This window comes from Rhinatrema bivittatum, chromosome 15 (assembly GCF_901001135.1).
Source record: "Rhinatrema bivittatum chromosome 15, aRhiBiv1.1, whole genome shotgun sequence".
Lineage (NCBI taxonomy): Eukaryota > Metazoa > Chordata > Amphibia > Gymnophiona > Rhinatrematidae > Rhinatrema > Rhinatrema bivittatum.
This window is the reverse complement of record NC_042629.1, coordinates 63,358,451-63,376,861: the sequence shown is the minus strand read 5'-3', so window position 1 is coordinate 63,376,861 and position 18,411 is coordinate 63,358,451. Positions and strand designations below refer to the sequence as shown.

The following is an 18,411-nucleotide window of genomic DNA, read 5'->3' as shown; positions in this document are numbered from 1 at the left end:
AAGCTTATTGTATTCATGTATGTAACATATGTATTTGTGATTATATATTTGTATAAATAAATCGTTTATATTTTTGGTAAAGGTTGCTATTAGATTTTGTTTCCTTTGGTTATACCCTCTTCTCCTCCCTGGCCTTCACCCCTGCCCCCCCCCCCCCCACTCCAAGTACCTAGTTTTTCCCTCCTCGCATCCCTTAATGCCTGCTTTTAACACATTTCATTGCTCTCAGACTATTTGAGTTAATTATCAGCTGTTAATTATATATATATTACCTTTTATACATAGTTATGCTATTTTCTGAACGACTTATTTATTCTTTTCCCTGCTAACCATATATATATGCTACCATCTGTACATAGTCAAACACAAATATGTTAATGCTACTCTCTTAACACTCTTTTACCCCCTTACTGCTGTATTTAATTACTCTCCTGTTATCAATATATCACAACAATTGTTCCATGTGTACCGATACGATGTGCAAATGGTTATCGGTATATAAAAGCTATTAAATAAATAAATGTATACATTGTAAGGAATCTTTATTCACTTTCAATTGTATTTTGTGCTTTGTGGATTGTTTACAAATACCATCTTGGAAGTTCAGATAAAATGTATTCCACCCATTAAAAAAGGTTGAAGGAATATCAAACAACTGTCAGTATGGTTAAATGGTCCTTTGAAAGTCTATTAAAGCCAAAAGGCATCTTTTAAAAAATGAAAAGCAAGTTCAAATGAATAAATTAACAAAGATCATAGGTGTAGATTGCCACAGAGGCAAAAACCAATAATAAAATCATTTTCAAGTACATCAAAAGCAAGAAGCCAGTGAGGGAGTCCATAGGACCACTAGATGACCAGGGGATAAAAGGGGTACTCAGAGAAGGCAAAGCCATCATGGAAAAACTAAATGAATTTTTTGCTTTGATCTTTACTGAAGAGGATGTTGGGAAGATACCCAAACTGGAACCATTCTTTGAAAGAGGAACTGAAGCAAATTACTGTTAAGATGGAGGATGTATTAAAGCAAATTGACAGGCAAAGTAGCAACAAATCACCAGAACTTGATGGTATTCTGAAAGCACTCAGATATGAAACTGCAGATCTGTTCCTCTTAATCTGTAATATATCAATAACATATCTGTACCTGAAGGCTGGAGGTAGCCAATGTAATGCCAAGTTTTAAAAAGGGCTGCAGGGGTGATCCAGACAATTACAGACCAATAAGCCTGACAACAATGTCATGTAAAATAGTAGAAACTATAGTAAAGAACAAAATTTTGAGTAAATAGAAAGGCATGGCTTAATGGGAAAAAGCCAACATGGTTTTAGCAAAAGGAAGTCCTGCCTTACCAATATATTAGAATTCTTTGAAGGTGTATATAAACACGTGACTAAAGGTGAACCAGTTAATATAGCACACCTGGATTTTCAGAAGGCATTTGATAAAGTCCCATTAAATAGACTCCTCAGAAAATCACAAAAAGTCATGGGATAGGAGGCAATGTCCTATTGTGGACTGGTAATTGGTTAAAAGATAGAAAACAGAGTTTTCTCAATGGAGGAAGTGAATAGTGGATTGCTCCAAGGATCTCTACTGGGACCAATGTTATTAACATATGTATAAATTATCTGAACAAGGTGCAATGAGCAAGGTGCTCAAACTTTCAGATGATACAAAATTATTCCAAGTAGTTAAAATATGAGCTTATTGTGAGGAATTTCAGAATGAAATGTAATGTAGATTTTGTCAATTCACGCATATCCAGCATAGCCCTCTGCTTCAACGGCAGGGGAGCAAGTCTGATATTTCACTTTCAAAGCAAAGCCAGCATAGCTCTCTGCTTCAACGGCAGGAGAGGAAGTTTGACAATTCACGCATATCCAGCATAGCCCTGTGCTTCAATGGCAGGGGAGCAAGACTGATACTTCACTTTTAATGCATAGCCAGCATGGCTCTCTGCTTCAACGGCAGGGGGGAATGAAGGTGGATCTATATTCAGGCAACAATCAACAAGGACTGAATTACATAGTCTGAAAAAACAGATAAGCATGGGTGTAGCTTGCTTATTGCGGTGGTTAATACCCCTAACTAAATTAAGCTATTTCACTTAGATGCAGGTCCAACACTGCTCTCTACATTAATGGCGGGGGTGGAAGGGAAATAGAATAAAAAAAAAAAGGTTACTAAGAGCCAAGAGAAACAGATAAGTATGTGAAAGAAAAAAAAGTGCGAAAGTTTGCTGGGCAGACTGGATGGGCCGTTTGGTCTTCTTCTGCCGTCATTTCTATGTTTCTATGAGTGCAAAGTGATGCACAAAGGTAAAAATAATCATAACTCTGTATACACAAAACTGGGTTCCATATTAGAAGTTACTAGGGCCGGCTCTAGGACAAATGGCACCCTGGGTGAAAATGGGCTTCCTGTCAGCTCTTCATTTTCTTTGTTGCTAATGGGCGATGCCAGCAGTACCCAGAGTGCTTCTCAAGTCACAGCATCCAGGGCAACTGCCCAGCGTGCCCTACCCAAAGGCCAGCGCTGGGAGTTACCACACAGGAAGAGGACCTTGGGATCACTGAGGACAGGACAATATGTTGAAATCTTCCGCTCAGGGCACAGGTGCATCCAAGAAAAGCAAATAGAATGGTAAGAATTATTTGGAAAGAACGAGAAAACAAAACTGGGAATATAATAATGCCTCTGAATTACTCCATGGTGTGGTCACACCATAAAAATGGAATGTTGTGTGCAATTCCAATTGCTGCACCTAAAAAAAAAAAATAGAACTAGAAAAGTTAAATCTGCTTAGAACAGTGATCTAGTAATACGTGGAATATGAATCATCAAATAAATAAGGAGAAGGGCAACAAAATGATTAGATGGATGGATCGGCTCCCTTATGAAGAAAGAGTAAACCAGAATGCTCTTCAACTTGGAGAAGAGACAGAGGGGATATGTAGAGGTTTATAAAATTACTAGGGAATGGTTATTTATGCTATCAAAATGTATAGGACCGGGGAACATTCCTGACAATAACAGATAGCAGACTTAAAACAAATTTAAGAAAGTTGTTTTTTTGTTTGTTTTTTTAGTCAACGCACAATTCAGCTATGGTACTTCTTGCTAGTAGATGTGGTTATGGCTGGTAGTATAACTAAGTTTAAAAAAAAAGGTTTGGAAAAGTTTCTAGATGAGAGGCCTGCAAATAGTTATAAGCCAGATAGATTTTGCTTCCTCCACCTCTTACGTCTCGCGTAGAGCAACATGAAACAGATTTTCATATTGGAATTTCCCGGGTATATCCAGGTGACCCAGCCTGGCCGCTGTCAGAGCCAGGATGATGAATCGGATGGATCATGGGTCTGACCCAGCAAGGCATTTCTTGTGTTATGATGGACTGTCCGCAGCTGTAGAAAAGAGATTGCAGGCGGTGATGACACTATCAGTAGATGCATAAAACAGACTGCAGAGTGAGCTGGAGATGCCAGTGAGGGAGAAAAAGATAATTATCACATCCACCAGCCCTTCTTAATGCATCTGTCCAGAGAAGGGGGCCTCGCTCTCGCTTTCATCTCTCTCTCTTTGGAATGCCTTTCCTCTTTCCAGAATGCTGTTTTTTGTTTGGTTGTGACAGGGGCTGGTTTTTCACTTTCTGCTAGGTGTCACATTGCCACAATCTTCTTCCACACACTCAGAATGGATGAATGATATTTTAGAGCGAAAAAAATAACCTGAATTGCACGAAGCATCGCAAACAAAGTGACAAGCTGGCAGCCTTATCTTTCCACCTGTGACCAAAATGGCACTGGCTCCCAGGCACTTCCAGATGCACCTTGCTTCACTATCCTTTTTGAGAAACGTGCATGTACGCACATACGTGTGCATGCATATACAAATGTGTGTGTGTGTGTGTGTGTGCACATCCATATAAGAATGAGAAATAGAAACATAGACAATGAAAGGAGTAAGAATCCTAAAGCCCATCTACTCTGTTTAATTTCTTTCCTGGTGCAATATCATGGACCCTATTGATCTCTGACTTTCCCCTCACTTCTTTGAGATTAAAGATCCTCTGTGCTTATCCCAGACTTTCTTGAACTATATTACTGTTTTTATCATTTTCACTAGCCTGGGGGTGACATGGCTGCATTTGTATTTGTTTTCTGTCCGAAATAAACGTGCATTAGTTGCTTACTTCCCTGTCTTTGTGTGAGTAGGTGGGATCTGTAATAAACAGTGCAGGTGTTTTACTTGTGTGCTTACATATGTTAGTGACTTCATGCATAGAAACATTTATGGCAGCAAACGATCATATGGCCCATCTAGTCCGCCCAAACGTCCAATTACTTTGGCTTTATAACTCCCAGGCCAAGAGGACTGCAATGCAAATCAGAAGTCCTGAGATGCAAGTTAAAATACCGTCGGCACTGACCAGGTGTACTGAGATCCGCTTGAATGAAAAGGCTTTGTAAATCTAAATTATTATTCACAGTAACAATAATCATGGCTAGTGGCGGCAGATCCTTTTCACGGTGCCGAGCACTCTAAGTGCTACTGACTGCTGAAGGCAAACCTTTCTTTCGCTGCTTTAAGAGAAGGGGCCCGATTCTGGGCTGTGCTGGGCAGTCCCCGATCTGAAGCGAGTGGAATTCAGCTTCAGCACCAGGGACAGCTCCCTCCGGACACAGCCAGGCCGCCTCCCCTCTAAAACGCTTCACTGGGAAGAAATCCCGAAGCATTCGGGTCCCCCTCCCAGTGCCGGGGCAGTGATAAACAGCCCGAGCTGCTGTAATTTCCGTGTCGCTGAGCCTCTTCCCTTCGGGAATACTGGAGCGACGAGTGAGCCACGGTGACTGCTGCAGGGCAATTTCAGCTCCTAAATTGAGCGGACTGCAGACATTTACCAAACCTAGCACAGCAGCAGGCAGGGTTTCTCTGTCTTCTCTGCCGATCATAAACTGCGATCTGTCTTCAGAGAGATATGCAACCTCCCCTTACGTTCATTCTCTGGCCTTCCCTTCTTCTCACTGCACTGTCACCTTCCCTCTTTCCCTCACCCCTGCTGTATCATCTCATTGCCCCTTCTTTCCTGTTTCTCTCTCCTGTTTCCCTCCTGCTCTCTCTTCATATCTTTCTTCCACTCTAGTTTCTGACACAGACTCAGTTCTCTTTTATTTTGGATACTAAATGGGAGATGAAAGTGTATATTACCAGCAAAGGGAGGGGAGTCCAGGAATTATACTAACTACATGCACACATGGAGGGCAAATTTGGCAAGGTGCATGGCCCCTGGGTACTTTTCTAGCAGCCCTCTACTTTGCTCCTATTTTTGCAGGCAGAGGAAGGAGGAGCAAAACTGAGTAGATCTGGAAATTCAGTTCCTATCTGCATTGTTTACTCCCCCAACCTAAACCCTTCCTGCTCCTGCTCCCCTCCTCACCACCACAACACCCCAAACAGCTCTTTTTCATGTAGATAAAACTATGCATGTTGTGAAAGTTTGCCCAAGTTTCCATCCATGACAGGGAGAGCAATTATCAGCTCCGGCAATCTAGCGAGGTAACTCCACAGTTTTTTTTTAGTTAGATCCTTTCGACTATTGTTTCCCCTATGCACAACCATCATTCAATCAACACTACTGCTCTTTCCAGAAACTACAGGTCAGCTTGTGGGCCGATCTGTCAGAGTGGTGTGTGTATATATTGGGAGAACCAGACATGGGAAACGTGGTGTGCATGGATACATCAGGTAAGATCAGTGTGCAAACAGTGGTGTGTAAGTTAGAATTAGAAGACCTGGGAAATTTGTCAGAGTAAGCAAGATTATGCTGCAAATTCTGGCAAGGGCAAAAAATGTGCATAGGTTAGATTGCAGAGCTGATGGGTATACGTAGGGGTGCATGCATAGGACAATAGGTAGGAGAAGGGCAAAATGTGAGATAGGGATAGGTAATTAGCACAAATTAATTCCATTCATGCAGAAACATCTCTCATCTTGGCCCTGCCTGTGCTGAGGTCTGACATGTTATACAGTAACCGATTTTCTTTCTTTTTTTAAATAGAGGTCCATTTTCAGGAAGATTTACACGGATGACTTAGAAGTTATCTGACTAAATGAATGTTTGGGCACTTAGCCAGCTATATTTTAGGAAGCTAATAAGTTAGGCAGATAGAATTTGAACGGCTAAGTTTGGAGCATTTCAGGGCGTAACTGGGAGGAGTTGTTAGCTGGCTAAGTTATCCAGTTATCTCCAATATTCAAAGTTAGCTAGCTAACATAGCCTGCTAAGTCTGGTCAGGCCAAAGACCCGTCCTAAAGTTAGCCGGCTAACTTTAAGATATCTGGCTATATTCAATAGTGTGCTTGCACTATTGGTATATACCTCCAAAGTTAGCTGGATACGTTTATCCTGCTAACTTTGCTATCTGGACAGTGACTGAATATGGACCTCATATTTTCTTCTCACTGACCATTATCTATATCCAAGAAAATTAACATTGACAGTGTGAACGTTATTAATGAACTGTATGAAAAACCAAGACAAGGCATCAGGATTATACCATCTCAGGAACCATTTGATGGAGGTCAGGTGGAATAAATGATAATTACATGGTCACTCTGGATAAAAGAAAACAGTAGCACATGGAGGTCTTTCTTTTTCAAAGTACCCACTATAATCAGATTCATGGAAGCACTAACTAGGAGAGAGAACCTATCCACAAGATCCCTTTCTATCAACACATTTTTTATAGCAGGGGTGTTGGCTCGCCGTACTCAGAACTGAGAACACTTGTGATAGGAGATGCTCTATCACAGGAAAGGGCAATCTGGCTCTCAAGAGGCCACCAACCAGTCAGGTTTTAAGGCTATTGCTAACGAATATGCATGAGATAGATTTTAATGCATACTGCCTCCCTTGTATGGAAATCTGTCTCATGCAAATTCGTTAGGCACAGTCTGAAAATCTACCTGGATGGTGAATGGAGAAGCGGAATTGCCCTTCTCTCCCCTAGCAGCACTAGTTGCTCCTGTGGAGGTATTTGTACTTTTCAGGACCACTGTACCTTGACCCGGCTGATGTTGACGCCGCTCATGCTCCCACTTCTGTCTAGGAGAAAGATGAACTCTCCCTGGGACTTGGTCAGATCAGGCTGAACGGTGTGCAGGTCATGGCAGAAGTTCATCATTACCACAGGATTGTGAGAGATATCTTTGCTGAGACGCTTCCGGATGATTTCGGTCTGAAAGGAGGGTGAGATTGTTACTGTTATCAGTTCATTCATATTAGATGTATCCTACAATTAGGCTACTCTTCTGGACAAGTACAAGTTTCATGTTCATTTTCTTATCACTTTTGCATATCGACCCCCTTCCCTTTCACACTATCATTGTGATGCATTTTATATTTCAAATTGCATTTTCTGGCAATCTCATCTCTTGCTCTTTCCTGCTCATTGTATTTGGACCTGAGAAAGAGCGTGTTAATTCTCAAAAGCTTGCCATGATGAGGGTCGTTTTAGAATCTGTTTCTGAGTGCCTTGCATGCTCGTTTTAAAGTTACTGGTTATGTGCTTAGGTCTGCTATGTGAGTACTTTTTTACCTGTAGTAATGGGAGACATTCCTAGGGTGAGGCTGGAATGATGCACATGTAATGGAGAAATTACTTACCTGATAATTTTGTTTTCCTTAGTGTAGACAGATGGACTCAGGACCAATTGTTTATGCTCCCCTGCCAGTAGATGGAGACAGAGTCAGGTTTCAAAGCTGACGTCACCCTAGATACAGCCCTGCAGTGACCTCAGCCCTTCAGTTTTCTCTTCAAAAGCCATTGTGGGCATACTAGAAACTTGAATAAAACTTGATTAAAACCAACTTGACTAAAAATGGATAACCGTAACTGTACTCAACCAAACATAAACGCTGAATCCCAGCAAGATTATAGATGCCCTGATCTAGGGATTGAACGACAGCTTACCCGTAAACCCTTGGAATTGATATTCATTTAATGGGCAATTCCTTGATACCGTTTTTGGGCAGCCATGGGTGGGATGCTGAGTCCATCTGTCTACACTAAGAAAAACAAAACTATCAGGTAAGTAATTTCTCCATTTCCTAGCGTGTAGCCAGATGGACTCAGGACCAATGGGATGTACAAGAATTTTGTTTTTCTTTTAATTTACCTAGGCTCAGCGCTGACCAGCTGAGTACAGAGATGGTCTGCGGCTGCGGGGGGAGAGGGCTTTGGCCATCAACACCGTGCTCGGCTTCCTGCACCGCTGCCTTTCAGCTGCTTCAGCAGCAAAGTCCACGCTGGGAACCAGCTACCGGACCAAAGCACTCCTCTGAGGGATCTCGGAAATCACCTCAGGAATTCTCAACTGGGGGAGGGACCTTTAGGAATCACCGCAGGAGAGGGAGGCTCAATCTTTTCTTCAATTTAAAGGTAGAATTTCTTCTTCTAAAGAGTACAGCGATCCCCATAGGGAAAGCACGTCCTCATCTGCTAGGAGACGGAGAGATACTGAAGGGCTAAGGTCACTGCAGGGGTATATCTAGGGTGACGTTAGCTTTGAAGCCTGACTCCGTCTCCATCTGCTAGCAGGGGAGCACATAACCCATTGGTCCTGAGTCCCATCTGGCTACATGCTAGGAAATTGTGAATTTTCAAAAGTCTGAGTGTAGTTTTTTTTGCCAGAAAAAGTAACCACATAAATTAACAGATGTACATGTGCATGGGTTAGTTTTTCCTCAGGTAATTTTCCAAGTGAAATCCACTTTCACTTGGAAAACTAGCACAGTCTTAAAATTATATATATATACATATTTGATTGTTAACCTTTATTTCCATAAGAAAGAGATAAAATGTTCTAATAAAATATTCTGGTTTCATGTTGAAGGATTGGTGTTAAGACGCTATTTCATCGAGAAGTCATTAAAAACATGAATAATGTCCCCCTTAAGAAGAAGTATAATTTTGAAACATGGGCAGTGTCGGCTTATGGCAGACACAAGGGGCAAGGCAGATATGAATGTTTTAATAAAATAGAAGAAATTATAAATCAGCATTATTCAGCTAAGTTGACATTTTATTTGCATAAAAAGATTTTGAAAAAATATACCAACGAGTTACAATTGGAGCCAACGTACAAGTCAAGATCAAGAACAATGCTTATATACCGGTATATAAAGCAAAAGAAAGACTGTTTGGATGGAAGTGCCTATTATGAAGATCTAAGGGAAAAAAGTTTTAGCAATAGAATACTCTGTATTTTATATTAAAAAAAAACAATCAAAATTATTGGCACCATTAGAGTTCTTTAGACTGACTGACACTTCAGATTGAGCTAATAAAATCTAGTACAATAAAGAGAAGACAGATGTGTTAAAATCAAATTAGTGCAATAAGGAGATGAGAGAAACACTATAATGAAATCCAATGTTTGAAGAGTCAACAAAGATAGTGTAATGACGTCCACTGCACAAGGGAGCAAAAAGATACATTAAAATAAAGTCTAATATGTGAAGGAAACCAGAAGCATTATAATGAAGAGGAAAGAAATGTGTTTTAATGGCTTCTGGAAAGAAATACATTAGAAGGGAGTCTCTGAAAAATGAGAAAATGCAACTGCCAACCAGGACACACAACAGAAATTGCTGGAAAACTGCAGCAAAATCATTAAACATGTACAGTATGTTCATCAATGCCATCGTTATAATGAAGCCTGATGCTTAGGAAAAGCAGACGAAGTTTTATAGTGAAATAACATACGCAGTGTGAGAAACAGAGAGGCAGAACAAAATTCAGTGCACTGTGAAATCGGAGAGCAGCACTATATCCAGTGCACCATGGGATCAGAGAGCAGCACTATATTATCCAGTGCACCGTGAGATTAGAGAGTGGCACCATATCCAGTGCGCCATGGGATCAGAGAGCAGCACTATATTAACCAGTGCACCGTGAGATTAGAGAGTGGCACCATATCCAGTGCGCCATGGGATCAGAGAGCAGCACTATATTAACCAGTGTGCCGTGAGATCAGAGAGTGGCACCATATCCAGGGTGCCATGGGATCAGAGAGCAGCACTATATTATCCAGTGTGCCGTGAGATCAGAGAGTGGCACCATATCCAGTGCGCCATGGGATCAGAGAGCAGCACTATATTATCCAGTGTGCCATGGGATCAGAGAGTGGCACCATATCCAGTGCGTCATGGGATCAGAGAGCAGCACTATATTATCCAGTGTGCCATGGGATCAGAGAGTGGCACCATATCCAGTGCGTCATGGGATCAGAGAGCAGCAGTATATTATCCAGTGTGCCGTGAGATCAGAGAGTGGCACCATATCCAGTACGCCATGGGATCAGAAAATGGCATTACATCTTGGGCTCAGAAAGGCAGAGAATGTTACAGTGAAGTCTGGTCTCCGAGAAGCAAGGATGAAACCTGAAGTTGGATTTTTAGAGAACTTCTGCATGGAATGGTAAATTTGTTTACTGTACTTATTGACGGCTTTCTCAGCCTGTAAAATACACGCTGCCCAAAGCAGTGATAACCAGGATGACAAATCAAGCACCACCTTCTGCCTTGGCCTCCAGAGATGGAATTCTGGGTACTAATGAAGCTACTGCTTGTCTAAAAGGCAGCAGACTTCACGCAGACCAGTGGCTCAAAGCTGAGATGGCTGTCAGACCAGTGCAGACCAAGTTAGTGCACCTGTCTCATAAACGAACCAAAGATACTCAGCTCTTCCAGCTCTCTCTTGCTCTTACCTTTTTCTCAGCACTCGGATCTTTTTTAGCCCCCTTAATGAAGTCACTTTTTCCTTTTAAGTACTGCTCATACTCTGCAGCCGTCATGTCACCTTCCTCCATCAGGATGTGAGGCAGGTGTGGTTCTGGAAGGTAACAGACAGAATAAGAGAATCAATAAATCCAAGGTTTTCAGAAGAACTGTCTGTGGCAGACCCTATAGTGAATGGACACCCCCCCCCCCCACACACACACGCACACACACACACGCACACGCGCACACACACACGCGCACGCACGCACGCGCACGCACACACACACGCGCACACGTGCACACACGCGCGCACACGCGCACACACGCACACATACTCCCCCGGGCTGGCTGGCATGGAACACACACAGCATCGGTGCCCACGAGAGCGACTGCATTTATCAGCAATGACGTCAGGACCCGCGGGAGCGCTGATGTTCTTAAGCAATTCCAAAATGTACTGGAGAAGAGGAACAGGTCGACGTTTTGGAATGGAACTCTGTCCTTGGAGGCCTCTGACATAGCCTCTGCTTCTTCTTTCCACTTCTCCAATAACGAAATGCTTAAGGACACTGAAATTAGCTGTGGGTTCCAACTTCTTTGCTGGCGAGTGCAGTTGCTCTCTGCATATTTGCCTCCCATTAATGCTAATGGAGGCGTCACATTAGCTACACCAAGCTAGCATGACATATAATTACCTGGTATAAATTGGAGTGGAAGGAAATTATGAACCCATCCAGGGTTAAAGTAAACAAGCACTCACTTGAATACTATTTTGTGCTTGCTTTCATACAATCTATTCTTCTGTCTTCCTCTGGTTTTATTGCCTGCTTCTGTGCTGACCTCTGCAAATTAATGGGATCGCTGCTCAGACAGAGGATGGTGCAGTTTTTGGAATCCAAGGGATTGCAAGATGCGAGGCAGCAAGGTTTTACCAGAGATAAATCCTGTCAGACGAACCTGATCAATTTCTTTGACCGGCTGACCAGAGAGTTGGATCAGGGGACAGTGCTAGACAGAGTGCACTTGGATTTCGGCGAGGCCTCCGCACAGAAGACATAAATAAATCGCCTGCCCTTGGTACGGATCCTAGAGTGACAGGCTGGCTCTGGTGGAGTAGAAGGCAACTAAGGATAGTGGCAAATGGAGTTTTCTCTGAGGAGGGGGGTGCTCCTAGTGGAATCGGTCCTTGGACCGGCTCTTTTCAACATTTTCATGAGCGATATAGCAAAAGGATTGTCAGCAAAGGTTTGTCTTTTTTGCCGATGATAGCAAAATCTGCACCAGGGTGGACAGCCAGGAAGGTGTAGAAAAAATGAGGAGGGATCCAGTGGATTTCGAGGAATGGTCTAGGGTCTGGTAGCTAAGATTTAATGCTAAAAAATGCAGAGTTATGCATTTAGTAACAAAGTAAAATAGTAACAGTAATGATGGCAGAAAAGGACCATATGGTCTGTCCAGTCTGCCCAACAAGTTTCTTATGGTAGTATCTGCTGCGCCGTGGAGTCCACCCCCATGTTTCTCTCAAGGGTAGCAACTGCCACGCCATGCAGTTATTTCCAAGCCTTATGATAACCCATTTAGGATGCAAAAATCCAAGGAAGAGGTACAGTATCGGAGGTGAAATTCTTCTAACATGAAAGACCAGGATTTGGGGTGATTGTATCTGATGATCATAAAGTGGCCAAACAGGTGGGAAAGCAACAGAAAAAGCCAGAAAGTTGCTTGGCTGCACAGGGAGAGGAATGGTCAGCAGAAAAAGGGAGGTGATATTGATTGTGTACAGGTCCCTGGTGAGACCTCACTCTGAATACTGTGTACAGTTCTGGAGACCTCACCTTCAAAAGGATATAAACAGGATGGAGTCAGTTGTAAAGCATTAGGGATGTGCAATCGTTTTTGCCGAATTGGAAAATGTCAAAGAAATAGTCCAATTCGGCAGGGGTTGGAGGACCCGAATCCCGAGACGGATTTTCCCCGAACTTCGGGGAAAATTCATTGTTCGGGTTAGCACGGGGGGGGAGGGGCACATTTATTAAAAAAACAAAAAAAACCACCCCAACCCTTCAAATTTAGTTAATTACAACCCCCCCCCCCCCACACACATTCTCCCGACTAAATTTGAAGGGTTGGGATGGGAGGTGGGGTTTCAGTTTTTTTTCGGCGAAAATTGCCAAGAAGGAAAAAAACCAACCCGTTGGAAAAGGACCCGGCAGATAAAAACAAAGCCCATCCCTATAAAGCACATGGGGATAGCAGGGCTGGCGCTAGCTTTTTTGCTGCCCTGTGCTAACAATTACTGTGCTGCCCCCCCCCCAACCCCCATTCATTCATTCTCTGTCCCGGGCCCACCAAAAACCACCACCCAGCTACCTTCAGTGATACAAACTTTAAAAACTGACACCAACCACCTCCCCCCCCCCCCCCCCAAACTCATGGCCGTGCAAGGTATTAGGTGCCCTATAGCCTTGCACAATGCCCCCCACTCCGTTCCACACACACAGTTACAGAGTTGTGCATTTACATTATAAATGAAAAATATCAAGTACAGGATTCTGAGGTAAAAATGTCTCTTACGTTATATTTACATGCACTGCTGTGATGCCAACTAGAAATCCCTGCAAAAAAGACATTTGGAACGCATATGGTATTAGGCTCTTGTGATGTGTGTTGAGTTGACCCTCTGAAAGCCAAATATGCTAATACACTTCTTATTAGAAAAATGCCTCACCTCAGTCACACATGCAGAACATAAGCAGACCCTCACCAAATACAGAATAGAGCAACCATAAAGTGGAAATACAAATGCACAGACAAAAACTGAACTGGAAATGGCAAGAAGCCAGACTCTCTATGCAGTGCAATAATGAAAAACAGAGCCATCACCATTCCTCAAACATAAAACAATAAAATCAAGAAATAAAATAAATACATAATCATAATACTAAAATCATACTAATAATATTATTTAAAAACTGATGAATAAAAGATCAAATAATTAAAATCTCATATACAAGTTTTTTTAAATGTCCCAAACATCAATAAAATATCTCAAAACAGCAAATAACACCTGAACAATAAAACTAAAAAGGATTTAAAAAATTCACACTCTCCATTCCTGGGAACTTTTGGTTTCTAGATGTCCTGAAATTGTCATGGATTACCAGGCAGAGAGTAACTGGGGTTGCTGTGCACACATATGCTCCCTCTCATACACACGCATGCTTTCTCTCACTCCCCCACATACATACACACATGCTCTCATTCTCTCACACACATGCTCTCTCTCATACACACACATGCTTTCTCTCACTCCCCCACATACAAACACACATGCTCTCCCTCAAACACACGCATGCTTTCTCTCACTCCCCCACATACATGTACACATGCTCTCTCACTCTCCCACTCACAAGCGCACATGCTCTCTCTCACTCACTTCCCTTGACTTAGCAGCAGCAGAGTCTCCTTCTTCAGCCCCCATGCCACTGGGGCATGGGTTAATCACTTTAAGGGCAATTCTCAGAAGGCCTGTAGAGCTTGCAGGACCATGGGTACTTCATATCCAAGGGACCCACAGGCTCTTTTTGAAAGAGAAACACCCCGGCAAGTTTCTCTCCAATCACCTCTTAAAAATAAACTCCCCACATGCACTTTCCTGAGACAGACCTTGCACTGTCCCTTTTTATCCCAGCACAGGGAGGGGTGGCACCATTTTTCAGAAGGTACCTACTTATCTGCAGAGAAACCTTTCCCAATATTGCCCCTCTGGGGGTAATTCTGTAACTGCACAGATAAATTCGCAGGCACTTTCATGCACAAATTCCACCAATATTAAAAGCAAACTTAAGCTTTGAAAATTATCCTAGCACAACTCCCTACATGAGTTACACCTGCTAATTTGCATAGGGAGGGGTTTTTTTTATTTATATGCACACTTTACAAAATAAAAAATACACATGAAAATCCAAACTCTGCCCAGTCTCTACCTCTCTACTATCACATAAAATTATGCACATACAGAGTATATGTGTGTAATTTATGCTTATATCAGGCGGGCAATTTTCAAAACAGCTATTTCTGTGGGTAAAGCACTGTTTGAAAAAAAAAAGCCTTCCCTATATATTACATGACACTGTGCACATTGTCGTACCAATAAAGTTTCTTGAATCTGAAAAGAAAGAAAGAACGAATGGAGCAGACATACCACTTGGATGAATGACAATCTCCACGGGTCGGTCATACGTGTGCTTGTTGGCCAGCGTGATTGTGATGCTTTTTGCCGAGGGAGCAGAGGGATCAGCATCAGCTCGGATCTCATGAGTTGGACTTTCCACACCTGTCGAGAAGAAAGAGGCAAAATCCTGTAGAGATGGAGGAGGTGAGGGCACAGAAATATCCGGGCCCTCTGTTGTATTCCAACATCAGGCCATGCTAGAAAAAAGGGTAATTCCAAAAAAAAAAAAAAAAGTGGAGGCAGGCCTGGCTATGACACTACCTAAACTTCAAAAGTAAACTGCATGGGCCAGGACAAATCTCCTGCCTGATGGGGCCAGCTGGGGTAGGGTGCATTACAGAGGTAATGTGTTTAATCCTGGAAAGGGAAGCATGACGACTGCAGCTACCACGGTGACCACTGCTAGTGAAAAGGCCAGTCCCGAGGGTAAGTCTTAGAGCGGATTCCTCTAGCCAGCGAGGGCAAATGTGCATCACCCAGGCATGCTATATGGGGTAGGAATAAGGTATATAAGCAAGGGATGAAAAAAATATTGGACAAGATTTCAGAAGCACCAAGTAAGATCATGTAGGTCACCTCTACGGAAAAGTGGGTGATCCAAGTATTATAAGTCAACCATCTTATTCGGGGTCAGGAAGAATTTTATTTTTCTGGTGCAGAATTTGGCTTTAGATGCCCTGTGTTTTATTTATTGATGTCCCCTGGGTTATCGCATAGACGGGCAATCAGAAGACCTCTGGTCTTCTCTAAAGATAATTATGCAGATCATGTGACCATGGAATAGGCTGTTGGTTTTCATGGCCCATAAATGATAAGACATAACAAAATCACAAAACCACATTGAGTAACTTATGAAGGAAAGATGGACAGGCCAAACAATTGAGCCAGAGATAAACGAAAGCAAGGAGATGAGGCAGGGGCTAGAAGCCAAGAACAAACCAAGTCAACTTGAGAAAAATAATCAGTGATTAAGGGGCAAAACAAGAGAAACTTCGCCATGAGACAAGCATTCCAAAAACTGAAAGATATTGGTCCATTATACAACAACAGCTGTTGACAAGTTTTGCTGTGATATTACTTTTTCATGAATCTTACCAATAGTTTGATAAAAAGATCAACCAGAGCCCCCTGTGTCTCCCTATCAATGAGGAAGTCTGGGGAAGAGTTTCTCTGGCTGCCCGCTCACCCTACCCCTCATCCAGTCACCCCATTTACTGCTTTGCTTATACAGAATGATTGTGGGGCAAGGATTCAGCTCTCACAGCTTTACTCTATTCCATAAAACAGTCCCCGTCTTCAATGAAACCCCATCTATTAGCCCACTGAGACTTTCATTACTTTCCCTGATTCTCTCAGGTCTGTCTGTACAGTGCTGTGTACACCTTGCAGCTCCTTGTAAATGTTTAGTAGTAGCAGCAGAAGCCATAGTCTGATTTTCAGTCAGGCTCACTCACATTACTACTGCCACTACTACTCTAACTTATCATTTCTATAGAGCTAGCAGACATGCGCAGCGCTGTGCAGATACATGTGCCTGCTCCATGGAGCTTACAATCTACTCTAAACCCACAGCCAAGCCCCATAATGAGGCTTTAGGAATTGTATTTATTACAGTAAATGTAGTTAAAATAAATTAACTGGCAGACTACATGGGCCTTTGGATCCTTATCTGCACCATATTCTTTGTGTCTATCAGAAAGAGTCAGGGTCTAAGAGCAACTTCCACCATGGTGGTTTTTGTAGGCTGGGCTTGACTATGGCTAGAGAAGGGGCCATGATGCACCAGCTTAGGGCCTTGAGTGGGTGGCTGCAGGCCCTGTGCAGAATCTCTTTTTTTTTTTTTTTTTTTAAGTTACTGCCGCTGCTGCCAGCATATCAGGACCCTACTGCTTTAGGAAAATGGCTAGGAGACCCCTCCCCCACCGGCACTGCCAATGGGCACCAGAAATACAAATCTGACCCTGTGCAAGGTATGCACGCTATACAATGTAGTCAGGTAAAATAGCTTTGAAAGTTGAGGTCTACAGGTATGTATTAGAAAACATAATGCACTGTTTATACCCCTTATTTGATATTTTTAACATCATTAGAAGAAGAAAGAGTGTTCTTTTGTTAGCTATGTATATGCTTGCCTTGATGCACATGAGACGTGGCACGTATAATACCGGGACGTCTCTACCGCTGCTGTGCACATTTATGGTCCGTGAAAGGCGAAAATGCCTCACTCTTACCCCAGAGCGCTGCAGATTCTGGCTCACCTGCGAGTAGGTACGGCCCTCGTATCTCCAGGTGGAAGCTGAACTCGTATTCTGTGGCATTCACCGCCTCTGTCTCAAGAAGCGTGGCTAAGCAGAGTTTGTTAGCTTGATCCGAAGTGCCAGCCCCACACTGATGCCTTTCTCTCCTGCACAAATAATTTAAAAAAAAGGTTCACCTCACAAACGCACTTAATCTCGGTGCCCAGGTTTGACAGCAGGGGTAGCATTCTGCCCTCGGGTATTTTGGAAGTCTTTCCTGGGATTCCATTCTCACCCCACTGTGGATGTGGAGAGAAGGGAAGCCATTTTCACGGTCATCGTCAGAGACTGGTCCGGAGAACAATGTCATTACTGGCTCTTGGAGCTCAAGGGTTGTATCTGCACATCTGCAACTTGTACGAATAAGCAAAGCCAACATCAAGAATGCAATAGTCTGCTGTCCCCTATTTAAGTTCATCTTTGGATTCCTAATTCAATTCCTTTTAAAATCACAACTGATCATTTTTCTCCATTCAGTCTTGTGTCTCATTAGCTCCCAAGACAGATTTTCTGTCTCCCTCTCCTTTCCCAATGTATTAGTCGATCGGGGGTAAATTTTCAGATATGGCTCAGCGCCGGAACCTAGGCAGCCTGATTTTGTTCACCTAAGACCCAGAAGAATCTAGTGGCTGTCTGAAAATGAATTTAAAGCTAGGCAGACAAACTCGAGCCACCTAGATTTAGGCATGCCATTGCAGTGCTTGGATTTGAGTGCCTCATTTAGATGCCTAGTGCCAAAAATCAGTGATGAGCATCCTGCTTTCATCCCCTCACATCCACCTAACCCTGCCTCCGAGGCCACTCACTTTTTAAGTGGCTCAATTTAAGTGCTCAATCCCAGTTTTTAATAGAACAGATCTAGTTGCCCAATTCTTGAAATTAGGTGGCTAGATCATTTGAAAATCGACCCCTTAACCACGAATCAAAAAGGTAGCTGCTGAAACATTCAGCTAATCTTGTTTGTAATGTGCATGATGTAAAGTCACATTTTCCTTAAATTCCTCATATAAATGCAAGTTCACTAATGCAACTAATGAAATTGCAATAACATTTTAAAATATCAGTTGACAAAAAGCTGATTACCAAATCAATT

At 42.7% G+C, this 18,411-nt stretch overlaps 1 protein-coding gene across 1 annotated transcript in view; it reads right to left on the bottom strand.

Annotated features, from left to right (window-relative positions):
- Positions 1-18,411, bottom strand: part of VWA5B1 (von Willebrand factor A domain containing 5B1) — an 84,454-nt gene that overhangs the window by 57,004 nt on the left and 9,039 nt on the right. Inside the window, exons 4-7 of the mRNA XM_029578052.1 lie at positions 17,280-17,425; positions 14,992-15,123; positions 10,775-10,899; positions 7,066-7,242 (exon numbers count right to left, since the gene is read on the bottom strand). Of these exons, the coding sequence (XP_029433912.1) occupies positions 7,066-7,242; positions 10,775-10,899; positions 14,992-15,123; positions 17,280-17,425 (580 nt within the window). The remainder of the gene's footprint in view (positions 1-7,065; positions 7,243-10,774; positions 10,900-14,991; positions 15,124-17,279; positions 17,426-18,411) is intronic.